Source organism: Nyctibius grandis, chromosome 3 (assembly GCF_013368605.1).
Source record: "Nyctibius grandis isolate bNycGra1 chromosome 3, bNycGra1.pri, whole genome shotgun sequence".
Classification (NCBI taxonomy): domain Eukaryota; kingdom Metazoa; phylum Chordata; class Aves; order Nyctibiiformes; family Nyctibiidae; genus Nyctibius; species Nyctibius grandis.
The window spans coordinates 93,956,738-93,975,866 of NC_090660.1; the positions used below are offsets into that span (position 1 = coordinate 93,956,738).

The 19,129-nt window shown below is 39.7% G+C and overlaps 1 protein-coding gene across 6 annotated transcripts in view; it reads right to left on the minus strand.

Annotated features, from left to right (window-relative positions):
• OXR1 (oxidation resistance 1) overlaps positions 1-19,129 on the minus strand; it is a 327,657-nt gene that overhangs the window by 148,227 nt on the left and 160,301 nt on the right. For 4 of the 6 annotated variants that reach the window (XM_068397282.1, XM_068397283.1, XM_068397280.1 and 1 more), the window contains exons 2-3: positions 17,290-17,455; positions 11,301-11,497 (exon numbers count right to left, since the gene is read on the minus strand). In XM_068397282.1, coding sequence (XP_068253383.1) covers positions 11,301-11,497; positions 17,290-17,348 — 256 coding nt within the window. In that variant the 5' untranslated portion in view covers positions 17,349-17,455. The remainder of the gene's footprint in view (positions 1-11,300; positions 11,498-17,289; positions 17,456-19,129) is intronic. The other 2 variants (XM_068397278.1, XM_068397277.1) reach the window with 1 other exon arrangement.

Below are 19,129 nucleotides of genomic sequence, written 5' to 3' on the forward strand. Positions count from 1 at the left end.
GCTTGTGTGCGCAGCTTTTGCTTTACCTATTAAAGTGTCCTTTTATCTCAACCAGGAGTTTTCCTCCACTGTTACTATCTTCCAACTTCTCTCCCCCATCCCTACCGGGGGAGGCGTGAGTGAGCAGCTGCATGCGGCTTAGTTGCTGGCTGGGGTTAACACCACGACAAAAGAGAAAGCTTGAATACAGGAAAGGGTAAAAATTAGTTGACAAAAAAGAAAAAAAAAAACTAGTGGCAGCAGAAGAGGAAGCTTTTCAAACAGTTTGTTTGGAGCCCAGTATGTGCTGGGATATATTTGGTAGCCCCTCATTGTTCAGGACACCAGAAATATTAAATGGTGGTAGGGTCTGTCCCTTACAGTACAGTAAGGGAATGGCTTCCAATTAGATCATTGCCAGACTTGCAGAAAGTAATCTGCTTGTAGGGGAGGGAGACAGTCCCACCCCATCAGCGGCAGGTCACTTTGCCTCGACACAACCGCAGTATTCAAAACACTGATCATGGTGACAGGGCTAGTTGCAGTTACGCACCAGGATCAGCGGTAGGGCTGGAGGTTGTCCAGTGTTACCCACTCACAGCATCAGCCTGATTGGCCACTCTGTCCTCTGTATTCCAAACCGTACTTCTGCCTTTAGTGTAGTTATTCTAGAATAAGTAACATCAGACGTTGATCTTAGATTTTGTGGTTCACATGTATGTTGAACGGAAGGAAAACTATCAGCTTCACCATCTCAGTGTTAGCTCAGAGGGAAGCTGGAGGCACCTTCCAAACTGAGGAGTACCTGCAGTCTTTTGTGCCTTTTGCTCCTTTCCAAAATCCTTTTTCCCACCCTCACCCCCCCCATCTCTTCAGGCCTTTTTTATGAATTTTAAGAAAGCCTGAAGGAACAAGTAAAAAATATGCCAAAACATTCACACTATCAATAACACTTGGGTTTCTGATAACACCCAAAATCATAGCTTTTCATAATACTACACAGAGAACAGACATGATCCCCTAAACAGAAATACCAGACTCCCCTCTGCACTAAAAGGCCTCCGTGATATCTTAAGAATTTTTAAACATTGGAAGGTTTTTTGAGGGTTTTGGGGTTTTTTTTTGTTTGTTGTTTTTTTTGTTTGTTTTTTGTTTTTTTTTTTTTTTTAGGAGTAGGGAATCAAAAGAACAGGTAATGAATTCAGCTACTTTAAACTTTTTAATTTAAAAAAAATCACACATTTTTATAATCGTTTAGTGCATTTTTTTAGCTGTAGAGAATTATCAAGCTCTCTGGAAACCTCACATTTGACTTCAGAATGAATAGAATATATGAATAATCACAACAGGTGCTTTGGTGTGATAATATTTCCTCTTCTCATAGAGAGTTTACCAGATAAAATAACTGGAAATCAATGTAGCCTAGCAGTCCATGATGAAGACTGCAAAATTTGGCCTCTTGTAAGTGGCCAAGGAAAGCGTTCTCTGCTGATGAAAGCGGTAAGCTAGGAACAGCCCTCTGCCTGTGCAGGAAAACTCACTTTCTCAAATTTCCAGTTTTAATGTCTCAGAACACAAAAAAAAGCCACTATCAAGAACTTCACTGAAAAAGAACTTTTTTACTTTTCATATAAACTAGAGATTAATTCTGGCTTGCACTGGAATTTTTTTTTAATTTAGAAAATTACAGTGATTCAGAGAACCAAAATCTCTCAAAAAGCACACTGATACATTTCAAACAATTTGCATTTGTAGTCAAAAGATTCACAGGATAAATAAGGCTGGGAAGGACCTCAGGAGGTCTCAAGTCTAATCACCTGCTCAAAGCACAGGGTCACGTATGAGATCATAGAATCATTTAGGTTGGAAAAGACCTTTAAGATTATTGAGTCCAAATTTAAGTCTAACACTAAACCATGTCCCTAAGTGCCACATCGACACATCGTTTAAATACCTCCAGGGATGGTGACTCCACCACTTCCCTGGGCAGCCTGTTCCAATGCTTGACAACCCCTTCTGTGAAGAAATTTTTTCTGATAACCAATCTAAACCTCCCCTGGTGTAACTTGAGGCCGTTTCCTCTTGTCCTACCGCTTGTTACCTGGGAGAAGAGACTAACACACACCTCGCTACAACTTTCAGGTAGTTGTAGAAAGCAATAAGGTCTCCCCTCAGCCTCCTTTCCTCCAGATTAAAAAACCCCAATTCCCTCGGCCGCTCCTCATAAGACTTGTGCTCTAGACCTTCACCAGCTTTGTTGCTCTTCTTTGGACTCACTCCAGCACCTCAATGTCTTTCTTTTAGTGAGGGGCCCAAAACTGAACACAGTATTCAAGGTGCAGCCGGCCTCACCAAGATGCTCAGGGCTTTATCTTGTTCGGACTTGAAAACCTCTAAGAGTAGAGACTGCACAACCTCTATGTACATCCTATGCACTCCTTGACTCTCCTCATGGGAAAAAGTTTTTCCTTTTATCAAGTCTAAGTCTGTCATATTTTAATTTAGGCCAATTGTCTCCCATCATCCTGCCATGCACCACTGCAAAGGGCAAACTACCAGATGTCTTCTTGGTAGCCTCCCTGCAGATAGTGGAAGGCTGCTGTAAGGTCCCCCTGAATCTCTCCCTTCTCCAGCTCCCTCAGCCTTTCCTCACAGGGTCCCTGAGCATCTTGGTGGTACTGCCTTTTGAGTTTTTCCAGACATCAAGTAGTCCAACCACCTACGCCATAATGCCCCAACATGGACAGAGGGATGCTCTGGAAGATGATGACCATGATAAAACATGGTATTTGCTAAAGCAATGGCTGATGGTATCTACCAGTCTCCCATCATCCACAGATCTCTTCATTTCATCCCAGAGGGCAATAAACCTTGAAAAGTATGATTTAACCATGGTAAAGCCATACTGGCTATTCCAAATCACCTTCTCCTTCACTTGTGCAGAAAGAGCTTCAAAGAGGATCTGCCCCACAATTTTCCTAGGGGCTAAAAGTGAGGCTGAACAGCCTATAGTTCCGTGGGTAATCCTTCTTGTTCTTTTTGAAAAGGGGTGCAGCATTTGCCTTTCTCCAGTCATCACGGACATCCCATGATCTCTGTGACCTTTCAAAGATTATAGAGAGCAGCCTCACAATGACCTCAGCCAGTTCATTCAGCATTTGTCCTATGAACTTCTATGAATCAAGATTTTTCTCAAGAGATCCCTGACTCAGCCCTTTCCCACTACCAGTAATTATTGTCCTCCCTGAACTCTGTCTGCAGGCTCAAAAGCCTCAGCCTTATCTGCATCTGCTACCAGTAAATCGCCCAGATATTTCAGCAGTAAATCCACATTCTCCTTGTTTGTTCTTTTATTGCTAGAAGGAAGACTTCACTTTCACAATACTCAAAAGACTGGTGCTCAAGGCACATAGGAGGTGGTAGAAATCATGTCCTTTTTTTCAGTCATTTTTCCCTTTTACAGAAGGCCTCCAACGAGAGAGAGACTGAAGGTGATGTACCCTCTATCAGCCTAGAGCTTACAGGTCAAATCAGTTTCTCTTTTTGTCTCCCTCAGAGATTCAAATTTTAGAATCCCTTGAGTACATACTGTTAGCTGATCTTGCGAGTTGAGTAGCTTGCCTATAGAACTATAAAAGATTTCAGCTTTGTCCTGATGTAAACCAGGGAAATCATAAAATCCTGAAATACTTATTGCCCAGAATGACTCAGCAGATGATATGATAGCAATCTATATGATTAAAAACAAAACAAGGATGCTAAGAAAAGGGACATGCTGAGATGAAAGGACATTAATGAGCACCACTCTTCTGGTGAATGCTGTCTCTATAGCTCAGAATTCATTTATATTCAAAGGATACACAGAGTATCTATAAAGGGCAAAAGAAGGACACAACACTAAAACCTGGCTTTTAATGGCTCCAAGTTTTAAATTCTAAAAAAGAGAAAAACAGAGACATGAACAGACACTTGCTTGCTCATCCAGAGTAGCTACGTGATCTGAATCACTAATAAAAATCTTCATGAAAGGTGAATGAGTACGAATTTTGCATAGTTACTGTTGCTATGAAAGCCACTTTCCTTATTATCCACACATTCCACAAATTATTTCCCTTTCCTTATCACTCCCAAACAGGTAATGAGGTGCTCAGAAAATGGCTGCCTCCTCTAAAAGTTTCTGAGATTGTATTTGAAAGGAAGCAGTCAGAATGATGTTCCTCAAAAAGCAGTGAGTGTTCAATAAGGAAACTGTAAGCGCGTTGAATGGGACAGAGTCAAGACTCCACAAATGTGTGCGCACAGCATCTGGATGCTCTGAGAGAGAGCTGGCAGCTTCATCTCCCATCTGTCCTTCTCTAAAAGGGAGAGGACACAGCCCAAATTTACAACATCTACTGCACCGAACTCCACCACTTATCCAACAACTTCTAATATACCTACCTATGTTTCATGCTTTGCTAGTATTAGCAACAAACAAGAAAGGTAATTGTGCCAATAGGAGAAAAATTGGGTAATCAGGAGCTACTACAGAAAGGAACCACATTCAATACTGCGGAAGAGCAGCAGCAAATATATTCAACTGACAAATTATAAGAAGAACCTTTCAAAGACATGTTTGGAAAGAAAGTGGAATATTCTTTGCAGGAAAACCTCTCTACCATAAATACACCAATTATTATAAAATCATGTCCCCTAAAAGGAATAAGATCTTTCTTGAGCACTCTAAATAATATCTCTCAGAGCTGTAAGGAATTCGAGCATTAAAAAATAAAGAGCCACAATACTACAATGTCTGCCCCTCAAATAAGGTTGATGCTTATTTTTGAGAAGAAGGCAAGAGGAATTCCTCTAACTTTGTTTTTAATCAGTGTCTACAATAGGAAGCAGTCCCATGAGATAAAGCCCATAAGATTCTCAGCTTGGCTGTAAACAAGCATATATTTTCAGGTGCAATGATGTTTTCCTTTTCCAGCTTTGAGTCCAATATCAGATTCACTATGATGGCCGACCAGTGGTCTACGGCTCTCTCACACCGGCTCTCCAAAATGGCTAAGCTGGTCCACAAGTGACAAAGCTCCATCAGGATAAGAGATCTCTGAATTAAGAAATCACCACTCAAACTGACGTTAGTCCTGCATAATAATTTTATATTAGCAGATAGTGTGACACCATATAAATTTAGTAACAAGTGTGGATGAATTCACACTTAATCTGGTAGCTCTGACATATTTTAAAGCAAGTAGTAATTTTATGGAAGCAGCCTGGAATGTATGTAAACAGAAAGAAAGTGAATCTACTGCACATGTAAACAGTAAGAGATTTATTTATGCTTCCAAATAATTGTAAATGTCATGACTTGAATAGATTCAATAGAAAGCATACAGCACAAGGGTTAGGTATAGTTGTAGCCACTAAATAGTAGCTGATCAGTTTTCATTTAGTTCTTCCTTTCGTAACAGCAAGAACAGACTATGACTTACTAATCTCTAGAAAAAAAGATTTTGTCTTAGGTTTCCCCATAAAATCTTCTCTATTAAACTCTCTATAAACACTCTTTATACTGTTTTGTGCATTAATAATAATTCTTGTGACCAGTCAATACTTACATATATATGCCATTAAATTATTTGGAAAACCCATCTTCTTTTCACAGTAATATATTTTGAAGTACTAAATTAGTAGTAGTGACTAAACTAATCACAACTACATTTAAAGTGACTACCCACTGAAACTTTCTCTCTTTACAAACAAGATTAGGAGCCCATAAGAAAGTGTCTTTTTCTATTTAACACTTTGGCATTAGCTAGTAGACACTTGTTTTGGAAACACAGTCAATTAATAGGTATTTATTCAGAGCTGCTTACCCCAAAAGCTTCATTTTTCTTCCACACTGATTTTATGTCAGTTAATTCCACTACTCTGAATAGGTAACATGTTGATATTCAAGGAATATACAAGTGTAGAGTATTAATATGGCCAGGTCAAGCTAGCAGAAAATATTTTCTCTATTAAGATCTCTGCTGACCTCATTTGCAACAGAGACTGGAGAAGAAAAGGGTTTGTTCCAATTTTTTTCTTTTTACAAGTGGAAATAATTTTTTTAAAAAAATTAACCACTGGAGTGAAGGGAACTTTGACAATCAGTATTTCCCAAGTGTCCTCATGCTGTATATTATGTACACATACACATACCGATGCATTCTGTCTAAACTACTGTGTGTAGCTGGAGCAGCAATACCCTCTACTGAAGTTAGAGACTATACCAACAAAAGATGCGTCCTGAGATAGTTGAGAGTTGTCTTCTAAATGAAATAAGCTGTCTAGAAGAAGCCTGTACAGAAACATTTGCATTAAGGCTTTTATAAGATATTAGAAGATGTAATAAAAATGCTGCATTCCTCCTCTCCCCCTCCAACACTGTACTCTAACAACATTTTCCAGTACGAACTACTGTCCTGCTTCATGATTTCTTTTGCCTGATTCCTAGAATCAGGAAAACATTTTTATGCAACCATCTTATTTTTAAATAATGTATTTATTCTATACCAGTGCTGCAGTTTTATTTTAATGGCAAATAGAACAAATGAAGGCCTTTTACATCTATAAAACCAGGGTTACTAGGTAGATACTCTACTGGGTGTATCCTCTTAGAGGCGTCTAAGCACTATAGACTAGGCTTTCACGGCTTAATGAGAACCAGAGTATACACCTCAAGTGCATGTCTGTACAGGGTAACAACATTAGCTACTTCAGTCACCTTAATAAATTGCTAAACATATATCCTGAGACATCACACCTCGAAGTATGGTCCTACAGCCCTTCATTTGGGTCCAAAAAGCAACACAGCTGTGATGCTGCACCTGGGCTAACTGCAGGCCAGCTAAGAGGAGCTAGTTGTAGCCTGGACATGGCATTAAGCTGATACAGCCTCACTGCTTTGCATTCAGGTTACCCATACAATTCACCATTGTATAATATTCTAGCCCACTTTTTAGAGTGCTGAAGACCCACATACCTTCTTTTTCTCTTTTCGAGGGAGTTGCTTCAGAAATAAGTGACCTGAATTTTTAAGTGCCTGAAGCATCTAAAAAGTCTAATTTCAGGTTTTTAAGTGTCTTGAGTGCTGTTTCTAGAGTTCTCCAAAAAACTTCATCCAACCCACCATGCAGACTGTTTTTCCTACACTTGCCTTATTGATCTAGGAGTTCCCACTCAATTTCTTCACACCAGTTCAGCACTGGAGGTGCAGGAGCCTTCCTGCCTGCTGAGCCTGCCATATGGACGACTTATTTCTCCCCCTCACTGACTCTCCATTTTCTGTTTAATTTCATCTGAGCACACAACTTCCTCCCTGTTGCCTGTTCCTCTCAGCTCTTCTCTCTCTTATCTACTCTTTCCCCACTTTTAAAAAGTGCAACTGCACTCATTAAGTTTGGGAAGCATCTGAGATGCAGTCTGTCAGAAAGACGAAATGCAAAACAAGTGTCTTGTGGATAGCTCGCTAAAGTAGGAGCAGTGCTGATGAAATTTTAAAATCTCTTGGAATTACCAGGATATTCCTTCCTCATGACACATTCAATTCAACTTTGAAAGGTCCAAGGTAAATCTGTGTACACATAAGGTGACACAAAAAATTAAGAAATATTCTGATGCTGCAGAGCATTTAGGAACATAGTCTGTTAGACAATTGCCTGTATCTGCTCAGTCACTGCAAGCATACACAAGCTGCTACAATTTCTTCTGCAAAGCATGTGTGTGCAAGGTAAATGCCCACGTGTCTTTGGGTCTGAAAAGCAAAGTGAGATTTATATAAAGATCTCTGAAGTGCTTTCTGCATAGCCAAATCAAAAAAAACATGTTTTTTAAATCGTTTTGATTTTACTCTTTCCATGAGTTGATAAAGTAAAAGCTGGTTGCACATTTCTTTATACATAATTTTAAGCTGCAAGGCTATTCAGTAAAACGGGCAGCCATTAGCAAATCCGTCTAGGGCTTAAAGTTAAGTTTTAATAGGCAATGCGATGCTTACATTTACACTTTAAAACTTATAAACTGTATATATATACATGTCTAAATATAGATGTCATATTTCTTTTCTATATCCCAATTAGAACTCAGTTCTCATATCTATAAAGTACTTTGAAGATCATGATAATTACTGAAAATAAGTTAAGGAAAATGTGAATAACACAAAACACAATTGGCATTAGTTTGCTGAAGCTCCATTTTTCACTACCATAAACATTGTCATTTGCTAATTTGGTCTGAGGTTAATGTAACAGAATACTGATTTTAAAACAAAAGAAGCAAAGCCAGCTGAAAGCATTAGTTTTCTAACACAATTTCTTAATCCTTTTATCACAGTAATGATTAGTTCATGTTGCTCAGTCTTGGACACAGATTACTTTTAGTAGAGAACAACATGCAAACAAGGGTAAAACAAGGTAAAACCAGGTAAAACCCTGTGTAATTTTATTAGGGCAGCAACAGGTTTAATGTGATTGTTTAAGCTATTTAACAGCCAACTGTACACAAAATATCACTAGAATCTGATATTTTTCTATTTTAGAGTCCCAGACCATTGCAGGTATGTCAGTACATTCATCCTCAGAAAGTAATAAACTATTTGATTAGACTTTGACTATTAGAAATAATTTTTGAGGCAAGTCATAGAAAATTACTTTTAAATCAAGGGGGTGATACAGGTCATAACTTAAAGTATGCTGAAGTTGATGGGAGCTCTAAGAAGATAACTATTGTTTCTCCCAGGTTATCAAAGCCATAGACTCAGTATCAGAACAACTCAGCCAGTACAGTAAACATGGTCATCTGGTATCAATACTGTGCTGTCCAAGACTAAACCTTTCATTTCCACAATATTTAGGAATGTGTGCTATTAAAGAGTTGTGAAGATACAGAGGAACTCTTGTTTCTTCAATTTGCTTGTCAGAAAAATTCAAACATTATGTAGTATGCAGTAATACCAGCTCTAGCAACTTATTCCTTGTGATTTAGGCGAGTTACATAGACAAGCCTGTATGTATAAGAACATGAATCAATATGTCTCTCATAGTGGGTCAGTCCAGCTGGGCCACCACTCCCAGTACTCTGTACAAAGATAACAGAAGTTGATATTTGAGAAAAACATGTAAGCTTGGCCACTTTCTGTGGTCTGTTCCCCTCATACCTCCCCAAGGTCTACAACTGTTGTTCACAAATGTTAGCATCTGTTTATGGGCAAGTTGCCCATGAGTGCTGTTGTCTATGGACATGCTGTCCATATTCCAGCACGATATGCAGAGAGGCGGTGGAGTATCCACCCCTGGAGATTGTCAAGACTCGTCAAGACAAAGCTTTGGCTGTTCTGATCTAGTGTTGGCTAAAGTCCCACTTCAAAGAGGACACCGGACTATATAACCTTCAGAAGTCTTTTCCAGTCAACAAGTCTGTCAAATCCAATGCTGCACAATATGCAAGCAAATTAATCAAATGTATGAACAACATTCTGTTATTCCAGCACTCAGGTTAGATCCTGAGAAACTAGTGCTCAGACTTTGTGATCACTAGAAGCACATCTAAGTTATTAACATTGATGGAGTTCATATTATAAGGATTTTGTAAAGGTTCCCAAAAGAAAATGCAGGTGAGTCAAATTTAACAAGTAGATACACGCAAACATGAGCCTGAGCTTCCATACACAGGCTGTGTTTTGCGTGATCACAGATGAACATTCATCTGCGGTCAATTTACCAATAATATTTTTTAATCCTGAGTTAGATTAAGAACTCATTTTGATGATGTAGTAGATTTCTACTTTCATTATTACTATTATGCAAAACCCCCCATTCCATCCCCTGCTTTGGATATGAAGCAATCTTGGCATATCTTTGATACTGCTTTAAGATTATTGGGAGGAAGGAGGGAAAAAAAGCCATAGAGCCATATTTCTTAGAGAATACATTTTAAAGTAAAAAGCCACTGAAGTGCACTGTCTTAACTACGCTTTGTCAGAAAACATGTTCTATATTAAGTAAAAAGTATTTATTTTTTAGGGTGCTCTAATCTCATACATGATACGATAGAATCTTCTTTAAAGACGGATTATCCAATTTGAGATTTTTAAAGTAAAATTTTAGACCTATTGTCCAAGATGCTAATGAATCCATCAATGCTTTCACTTTGCCTCATTTTTATTTATTTTGGGATAGACAGGATTAAGTGATAACTGGAACTTCTGTGAGTTTTTAGAAGGCAGTTGTGCAGCCTATTTTGAATGCAGGGCATCAAAAAATGCAAACACATACAATCATTCACCACTTAAAATACAGCCTTCATTACTAAAATGTATAGATTGCTAATGTAGTTTCCTTCTTTAAAAACAACATAACTTACAATGACAGCCAACTTCAAGAGTTCAGATATAACACAATGAAAGATGTTTAAGGCAACACATTTTTCTTTACCTTTTAGACAAGTTAAAGACACGCAAAGAGTTGCCTTGGAACAGAAGAAATTATCACATTATACTGCAATAATTCAACAGTACACAAACACACAATTAACACACATAACTTCTTTTTCTTAAATCTACTGACATTTTGTCTCTTCAAAGCACGCCATTAGCATCCATCCCTCTTGTTTGTACCACCCCCCTTAGCACATTTGCCTCTCATAAGCACTAATGAATGCAGCATAAACACTACAAGGCCACTCTCCACTCACTTCTAATCAGGTGAGAAGCAAAATCTTGCCAAAGGAATCAGTCAGGCCAGTCCTGAAATGATTTATGGGGAAGTAAGTTATGAAGCATCTTCTAGGGTGCCTAAGATGGTTTTATAAGAATCATGTGGACGCTGAAATCCCAGAATACCCAGAAAAACAAAATATTCAGAGAAAGATATCCAGAAGCTGCCCTCCTTCACACTCAGCAGGCCTCCTCCCACTCCAAACTGGAAATCCTCTCTAACCAGGAGCCTTCTAAACAATCTCTGCCAAAACTCTGATGCAATCCATTTTCAAAGGCAATTATGTTCTTCCTATATCCCTCCTCCCAAAATTGCTTTTATGGTTTCTTCAATACTTGTTCTTAAGAAAAAAAAAAGGCAGCAGAAAGACTTCTTGTAAATGGTGCAACATAAAGCAGTTAATTCTTCAGGGTAGTTTGACATCAGCATTAAGGTAAGACATCTTAATGCTTGCTGTGGGCATTTGTAACCTTAGCAGCCAACTGCAATTAACCAGAAGAAATAACACACAGATAAACAGGAAGACCTTGCCTTTTTAATAAGTATATTTCATTTTTTCTGTGAAAGAAAACTCACCGATGGTGTAGTATCTTTTCAACTCACTCCTCCGTGGATTGCGCCTTTGGGCGTTTGCAGTGTTGTTCTGTTCCTCCTCAGAAGTAGCTGTCTTAGTGGCAAGTAAAGATTTACTGGGCTGAGGTGTCTGAGCTTCAGCTGCTACTGGGTTGCATCCTGGCCCACTAATATCCACCGACTGGGACTTCTTCTTTAATCTAAAGGCAATTTAAGGCAGTAAGGTATTATTAGTCATCATTCTATACCTAAATTATGTATAGAATAACAGCAATACATTCATTGTACAACAATTTGTGCATGTTGCAGCAGAACACAGAATAGCAGTGATAAATTAGGCCTTGTATTAATTTCCCCTTTCAGCTCCTGATAAATCACGTACAGCTCTTCCATCTCACATGTAGCTACAAAGGGTAAACTGCCTTCTGATCAGCCTGCTGAGCTGCTTGAAGGATCAGTCCCTAATCTATTTCAGAGAAGGTGAGCTGCCAACAATTAACCTATCATTAAATTGCCTGGCTTAAGTTTCCACAGATGAGGGGAGTATAAAGAAATTAAATCATTTGCACAAAGTTGCTGAAAGCCCCAAGAGAAAAGAACTGACTTACTGAAAAAAGTAAGTCTGACTTACTGAGAAAAGAACTGAATCAAGGTAAGACTGGGCAGGGCATCCTCTCTGAGTAAACACTGTGTGAGAAGAAAAGAAAGCTCTGTTGTTTGAAATGATGCTCCAGAAACTGAGACCTAGCTGTGAGCAGTTCTAGCTTTAAGCCTACAGGTGGTCAAATGTATTTACCTAAAATGAAGGCTGGAATATTTCCTTGACTTGTTAACAAAGAAATGGTGTTCCATTATGATGTTAAATTCTGCTACATTGTTGAATATGCCATATTTCAGGTCGTATATAATTCTCCATAATTCCTTACCACTTGAAATCTTTGACAATTTAAAGGATGACTTTTGGGAAGAAAATCACTAGTTTTCAAGAAGTAATGCTCTACCTCAGACCAAAGCTTCCACTGTGATTACAGTGTCTTGCTTCCGTCTTGTGCAAAATAGTTGTGGGCAAAGAAGCTGCAAAGTGTTTAGTACCTCCATAACCTCAAACTAGGGCAAGCGAGGCCTAAGGATTGGTAAGTGTACATACATCCTGTGTTTTGCATTTCTGTGCTCTGCCCCAGAGGAAGACAGACAGAAGGTGAGTTGAAATAAATTATACAAATGGAAAAATACCATTATGATTTATATTCTCAGCTATATTATGAACACATTCTTAGCCACCAAGGCTGTTTGAAGGACAGTCCAATTAATAAAGCTGTGAATTAACAGTGGGGAGGTAGCTAATAAAATAGCTTGCTGTACTGTGGAGAATACCAGATTGTTGTTACAAATATACTGTGTCCATTTTTCTAGGATCACATAGGAATAAAGGGATAATATCTGTCATCTGAGCAGTAAAAATGTCACGTGGCCTTTTTCAGGTGACTTATGATTAATAAAAGACTGGGTTGAAATGCCTACAGCAAATTAATGTGCAAAAGGTTATCTATTCTTGCAATCCAGAATAACTTAAATGTAAGACTTCCACAGTCATAGGTACTCAAATACTAAAATTAAAGAACAGGAGCATGAAAGACAAGCAAGTGCACATGATGTTGTCAAACTGTTTTTGAGAGACCATGGTGACAGCGCTTTTGCTGCCAGGAAAGATAGAAAGATACAGGATCTGAATTAATACAGACTCTGTGATAACAAGGTCAGCTGAGTAGGATGCAGGTTCAAGTAAGGACATAACTTTATAGGAATGACTTGAGAAAAACAAGCATCTTACTCAGATGCATCTTGAGCAGATGCACCTTGAGCCCACCTGAACTGTATATTGACAGAGTCGTGGTTGGGAAAGTTTGAAAAAACACTGCCGCCTTTGAACTGCATCTTCATCAGACCACCATGTCTTGCAAAGAAAGCCTGAGTTCTGTGTACAATTTAAAGCCAAGGGAATGAGTTCTTTGTAAGCCTGACCCTTTTCCAGCACCCTGCTTTACTACTAGAATTGTGTTGCATTTGTTTTTGTTTTTGTTTTTTTTATATTAAAGCCACACACTCAGGCTGTAACGAGATTTATTCTTTGACAGAAAGGAATCTGAACACGAAATGCCTTAGCATCACATTCACGGTTCTTGCCTTGTTTCAGGCTGTCTGCTTGTAGAAAAATAAATAGAAGAAATACTGTGGCAAAGTTTATCTTTTACTCTAGGTATTCTGTAGCAGCCTTCAACTAACTTTTCAATGGCAGGCAATACAGGTCTTTCAATATCACTTGATGGGACACAAAGATCTAAAGGAGAAGAGGGGAAAATTTCTTTTTCTACAGCTATCCTTAAATTATAGGAGTTCCAGGGAGGGAAAACTACGCAACAAAAAAGGGAAAATCTGCAGCCTCTGAGAGATGTGAAACCCCAAGCTGGTCACTACTGTTGTCTTCTGGCTACTGGCGGCTTCTGAGAAATAGAGTCGTGCTCTCATTTGGTTGTTGAAACAGGCACTGTCACAGCTAAAGCAGTAAGTTCAGAGGAGAGGCTGACATGGAATGAGCATGAAGGCCCAATTACTGACAATTAATTGAGGCAACCCATCCTGGGTTGAAGTTCAAGTAGGGCCAGAGGAGGGGTCACTCAGCTGCTGACTGGATCTGGAAATGCCATGTTTGCTTGGAACATGGCTGAGCAGCACCTCTGTTTTAGATAACCCTGTTCAAACACACATTTCACACACCTGTTTGTGTAACTCAAGTGCACTATTGCTAATAACCCATTAAAACCCCATTTGCTCCATTTATCTCGCTGTATTTTCCTAGAACAGATGTCACACACCCCAGTAACTCCAGACGTCTGAGACCACATACGCAGTCACTCCTTGGTGCCTCTAACCTACTAGACAGGGGCACAAAGCCCAAATCTGCCTCTCAGCATCCTGCCAGTTACGGATCGCAGAGGATTTGCTCGTTTAGCTAATCCAGGAGGAATGTGCGTCTCCAAGCTGTGTGATAAGACGTACCTGTAGCTAGAGACACTGAGTAGCTTTTGAACTTGTTCTTTATTTCTCTTTCCATCTTCTGCATGCAACTGCAACGTTTTTTACTGCGTCTTAGAAACAGCCTAACAGATGGCTCCAGCTTTTACCTCCTCCTGACCAGCTGGCACCCTGCGCTCCCCAGCAGCACCTCCCAGGAATGGGTCACTTTGAACGGATTCTTACCATTTCCGCCAAAAAGAAAATGTGGCCGGGTGGTCAGGCATTGGCCACCAAGTGCTCTGGGCAGTCCATACATACAGGAAGTCCTGAAATCCTGGGATTAGTGAATTCACTGGGAAATCTGCTACAGATTTTAAGAGCATTAGGATTTCATCCCTGGCATTCACTCTCACAGACCTATGCAGTTCCTAATACAATCCATGAACTTTTTCATGTTACAATTGCAAACTGAATTTTTGTAAAGCAGCATGGAAAAAAAAAATAGGGCATTATTCTCTAAACAGATCTTGCAAGCACCTAAAACAAGCATGGTTGGCAGTCCAGTCCAAAAGAAAAGGGAAAAAAAAGCATTTAAACCATTTATGGTGGAAACAAACAAGCATACGAAGCATCCCAGGGGCTGGGAATCTGTACAATTTGATCTTTGTGAATTTCTAAGTAAAAATCCCTTACTGCAACAAAGATTTGGAGGAAAGCCTAGCTCATTCTTATCTGCTGAATACAAAAATAATCCCTATGTCCCTTGTGACTATCGCGGAGATTTTACTAGACAGTTAATAGGAGAAGCAAAATCATTCACTTGAAGAGTGATGCTTATTCTTCAGAGATGCACTTAGTTTTTCTGAATGCCCAGAAGAGCTGGTTATGAATTTGATTTCTTTGTAGCAAGAAATGGGATTTAAACGATGTTGACAGCCAGGTTTTATCAGATTCTGGAAAAAAGTAAACAACTGTTTTCAACACAGCACTGCAAAGGTCTGAAAACTTAAACACAGGAGAAGGCCTAACCCCCAGCATCTGCACAGAGTAGCCCCAAAACCAGTTATTCCCTGTGCACACACCGTTCCCCTGCAGCCTCCACACAGCTCTGCATTTGCACATGGCCAGCATTTTTTGGCCGCTGTGGCAATTCAGAGGGATCAGGTAAAAGGCTTGTGGCCTACAGTCAGGCTCCATTTCCTGCGTGAAGCTCCTCCTGCACGCTTGCAGCGTGAGGCAATGCCATGGAGGGCTGCTGGAAAATCTTCTGTTTAATGCTCTTGAATACCACCTGCAGCTCTGGCCATCCCCTCCCAAAAAGAAGATAGCAGAATTAGACTGATACAGACAAAAAATTCTCGTGATGACGACAAGTCAGTGGTGACCAGCGACAGGACAAGGGGCAACAGGCACAAACTGAAACATGGGAAGTTCCGTCTGAAAAGGAGGAAAAACTTCTTTACTTTGAGGGTGACAGAGCACTGGAACAGGCTGCCCAGGGAGGTTATGAAGTCTCCTTCTCTGGAGATATTCAAACCCGTCTGGACATGACCCTGTGCAACACGCTCTAGGTGAACCTGCTTTGGCAGGGGGTTGGACTAGATGATCTCCAGAGGTCCCTTCCAACCCCAACCATTCTGTGATTCTGAGCCCGTTTCTTATGGGGGGAGATGAAACAGACTGCGGGAAGAAGCTGTTGGCAGGGAAGCAGCGCAGGGACCTCTACAGCCATCAGCCATGGGAAAGGGGAGTGGTAAATGGTTTTTTACCACGGGAGATTTAAGAAGCATCAAATGAAGGCAAGCAGCAAGTTTGAAATACACACAAAGAAGTACTTTTTTGAAAGGTATATAACTGCATGACAGAAATAACTGTGCAGGCTAGGAGCATCACCTGGTACAAAAATGAGTGACATGAGTTAGGCAGGAAACATCCCTTAGGGACTGTGAAGCATGCACATACTTTGGAAAACAAATTCCTTGAGCCAAGGATTGCTGGAAGGTGGAGGGGTTTCATAGGGAAAGAGACTCAATGCATGCTCCATCTCTCATATCCCCTACTATGTAAGTGCTACACATAACAGAGTGCAACATACTCGCAATCAAATCTGAACTGCTTGTTATGAGTTGCTGAGGGAAACAAAACCAACCACCTCAAAGCAGCTAGAAAATAGAACACCACTAAAATCAATGTCTGTCAGTAAACAAATAAAAAATAAAAAAAAAAAACACAGAAAAGCCCTTCAGACTGTTGCTTTACATGTTGATCATGCAGTAGAGTCTTCTCGGCTCATAAGCAAGTGGCTTATGAGATCATTTGATGGCAGAACGCAAGAACAAGGCGACCTTCACACAGGTGGTGTTACGAAAGGATTAGGAATGAATTCACACTTACGCAGCCCAAAAAGCAATTCGAAGCTGCAGGTATGTATCGACAATGCAACATTCAGCCCAGTCTCAGGAAAGAAAACAGTGCAGACACAAGAGCTACGTGCAAAAAAATAGTGGCATTTCAACACCATATTTTGCTCTGTATCCCCAGCATATGTATTTGAGCATTCAGAGCAATCATACAAAACACTCTTTTTTGTTCCTTTACACACACTACCGAAAAATACAGTGCAAATTAAAGACAAAACAGTTGTTAATTGTCAGAGTACCACAAAGCAAACCAAAATCACCCTTTCTTCACTTCCCAGTAATCCTTATGGAAGTGGTCCCAGCACATGCAGGAAAACTGCCACCATCTCTCATTCTGTAAGAAAAGACAATGCCCAACCAGAAGTTTCCACCAGGTTTCAGGGGAAAAGATGAAGTGTATCTAAACGATTGAAAAATTGGTTTTGTGATGTGTGGAATGGGCAATCCACACCCTTTCTGTGATTCTGTGGTTTTAACAAGATCTATAGACAACACTGGCACCTCGTGTGTTTCAAGGGCACATCACAGCATAAAGACTTAACAAAATGAACACAAACCTTGTGATTATTCCTGGAAGCATGACAGCACTGCTACAGGTAAACCCTTGGAGGACCATTTACAGAAGACATATAGATTGGTTGCTGCCAGGTAACATCCATGAACTCCACACGGGAGAATCCAGAATCCATTTATGGTTCAAGTGTGACAAGGCATTCTCACTGCCTGGGAGAGAAGTGTTCATGAGTCCGCGGGCAAAGGAGTCAAAGCGCTCTACACACCACAGACGGGCCTGGAGATGTACACTCGCAGGAGGATGAGGCATGGCAGAAGTGGGGAGGGAGGTGATGATGATGATGATGGAGAGGAAGATGGCAGTGGTCATGCTAAATACATAATGTAACTCAGATAATCACAACAATACAATTCATTCTTTTTTTTCCTGTCTAAGCTTTTGTAAGGATTAAGAGCTCAAGATCATATGGCTTCACCATGGCTGTATAATATTTTACAGCTGCTTTACATGGTGGAAGTAATATGCTTTGCAACTAGGGTGTGTGTTTTGTCAGGGATGAGAATTTCTTGATCTTTTCTTTCAGGATTTTGAGGGGGTGGGTTGCGATGCTGTACTATTTGCTGACAGTTATCTTGATTCTGGACATGTTTTAGAAGAGATGTGTAAAGTAAATTACTGTTTTGAATCTTGCTATTTTGTTAATAGCTGCTATACTGTTATTTAAATAACTCCCACTAGTTCCATTTTCACAAAAGCTCTTCCCATGCTTTATGCAAATCTACTTTAGTACAATTTGCATAGGTCTTGAAATTTCCAGCTCTGTCATATTCAGTGCAGAAAAATTTTGCATAATGGTTTTAAAGTGATGATAATTTCTATTTCATTCTTATTTGTCTCATTAATGCTGTAGCATTATATCTAATGCGACTTTATTTATAAGGATGGATTCAAACTGTCCGAACTATATTAAGGTTGTATCACTAAGGAAAGTCTTTACTGCACCTGATTAGAAGGAGATATTTCTGAGATCTTTTTATTACAGGCTGTGCAACCAGCACCCCGATTTTATTGCCCTGAAAATTACTGTGAGATTTTCACACATCCTATATTATGCAGGACCACATCCTGTATTACCATCTTCTCTCTCCCAACCACTGAATTCAGACTTTTCAAAGGCAGGTGTAGCCGGTGAGCTGGGAGCTGCATGGCATACCCTGAGACATATGGAATACCTCATCTACAGTGAAGCCATATAAACTCATAGAATTTTCCCATATAATTAACTTTGTCATTATATAAATTATTTTCTGTGCTAACTGCAAGTAATTTATACATCAACAAAGTTGTTTTATCCATAGCCTTTAATTTAGGCAATTGCATTTACATTTCTGATTCCAACCCCAGGCTTGACCATTTTCTGAGTTGTTTACAAGTCATCTGCAATATCGCTGGGCACTTAATGTTCCTGAGATTGCTACCGTATATGCAATCATAACACGCATACATTTACGTAGGCAAATTTGGAAGCAAAAGGGCCTTTCAACTTCTCAAAGAGACAGCAGAGGAGGTTGGAAGTTACGGTGCTCTTACAGCACCACAGATTTGTGTCTTCTAGTTCTACCATCTCAACAAATAAGCATCAGCACAGCAGGCAACTGCAGCTCAGGTTTGAAGAACATGCTGTGGATATGCTTGTCCTAAGATACGGAAATGCAAATCTGCACATCCTTCTGCCTTGCCCAGTAGCTCATACAACTTGAAATGTATGCAGTGAAACCACTTAAAGATTTCTTTCAAACTATAAAATCAATTTATACACCATCATTATCTTTATTCCCCAAGACATACCTGGGGTAAGACATTCTGATCTCATCACTGAAAAT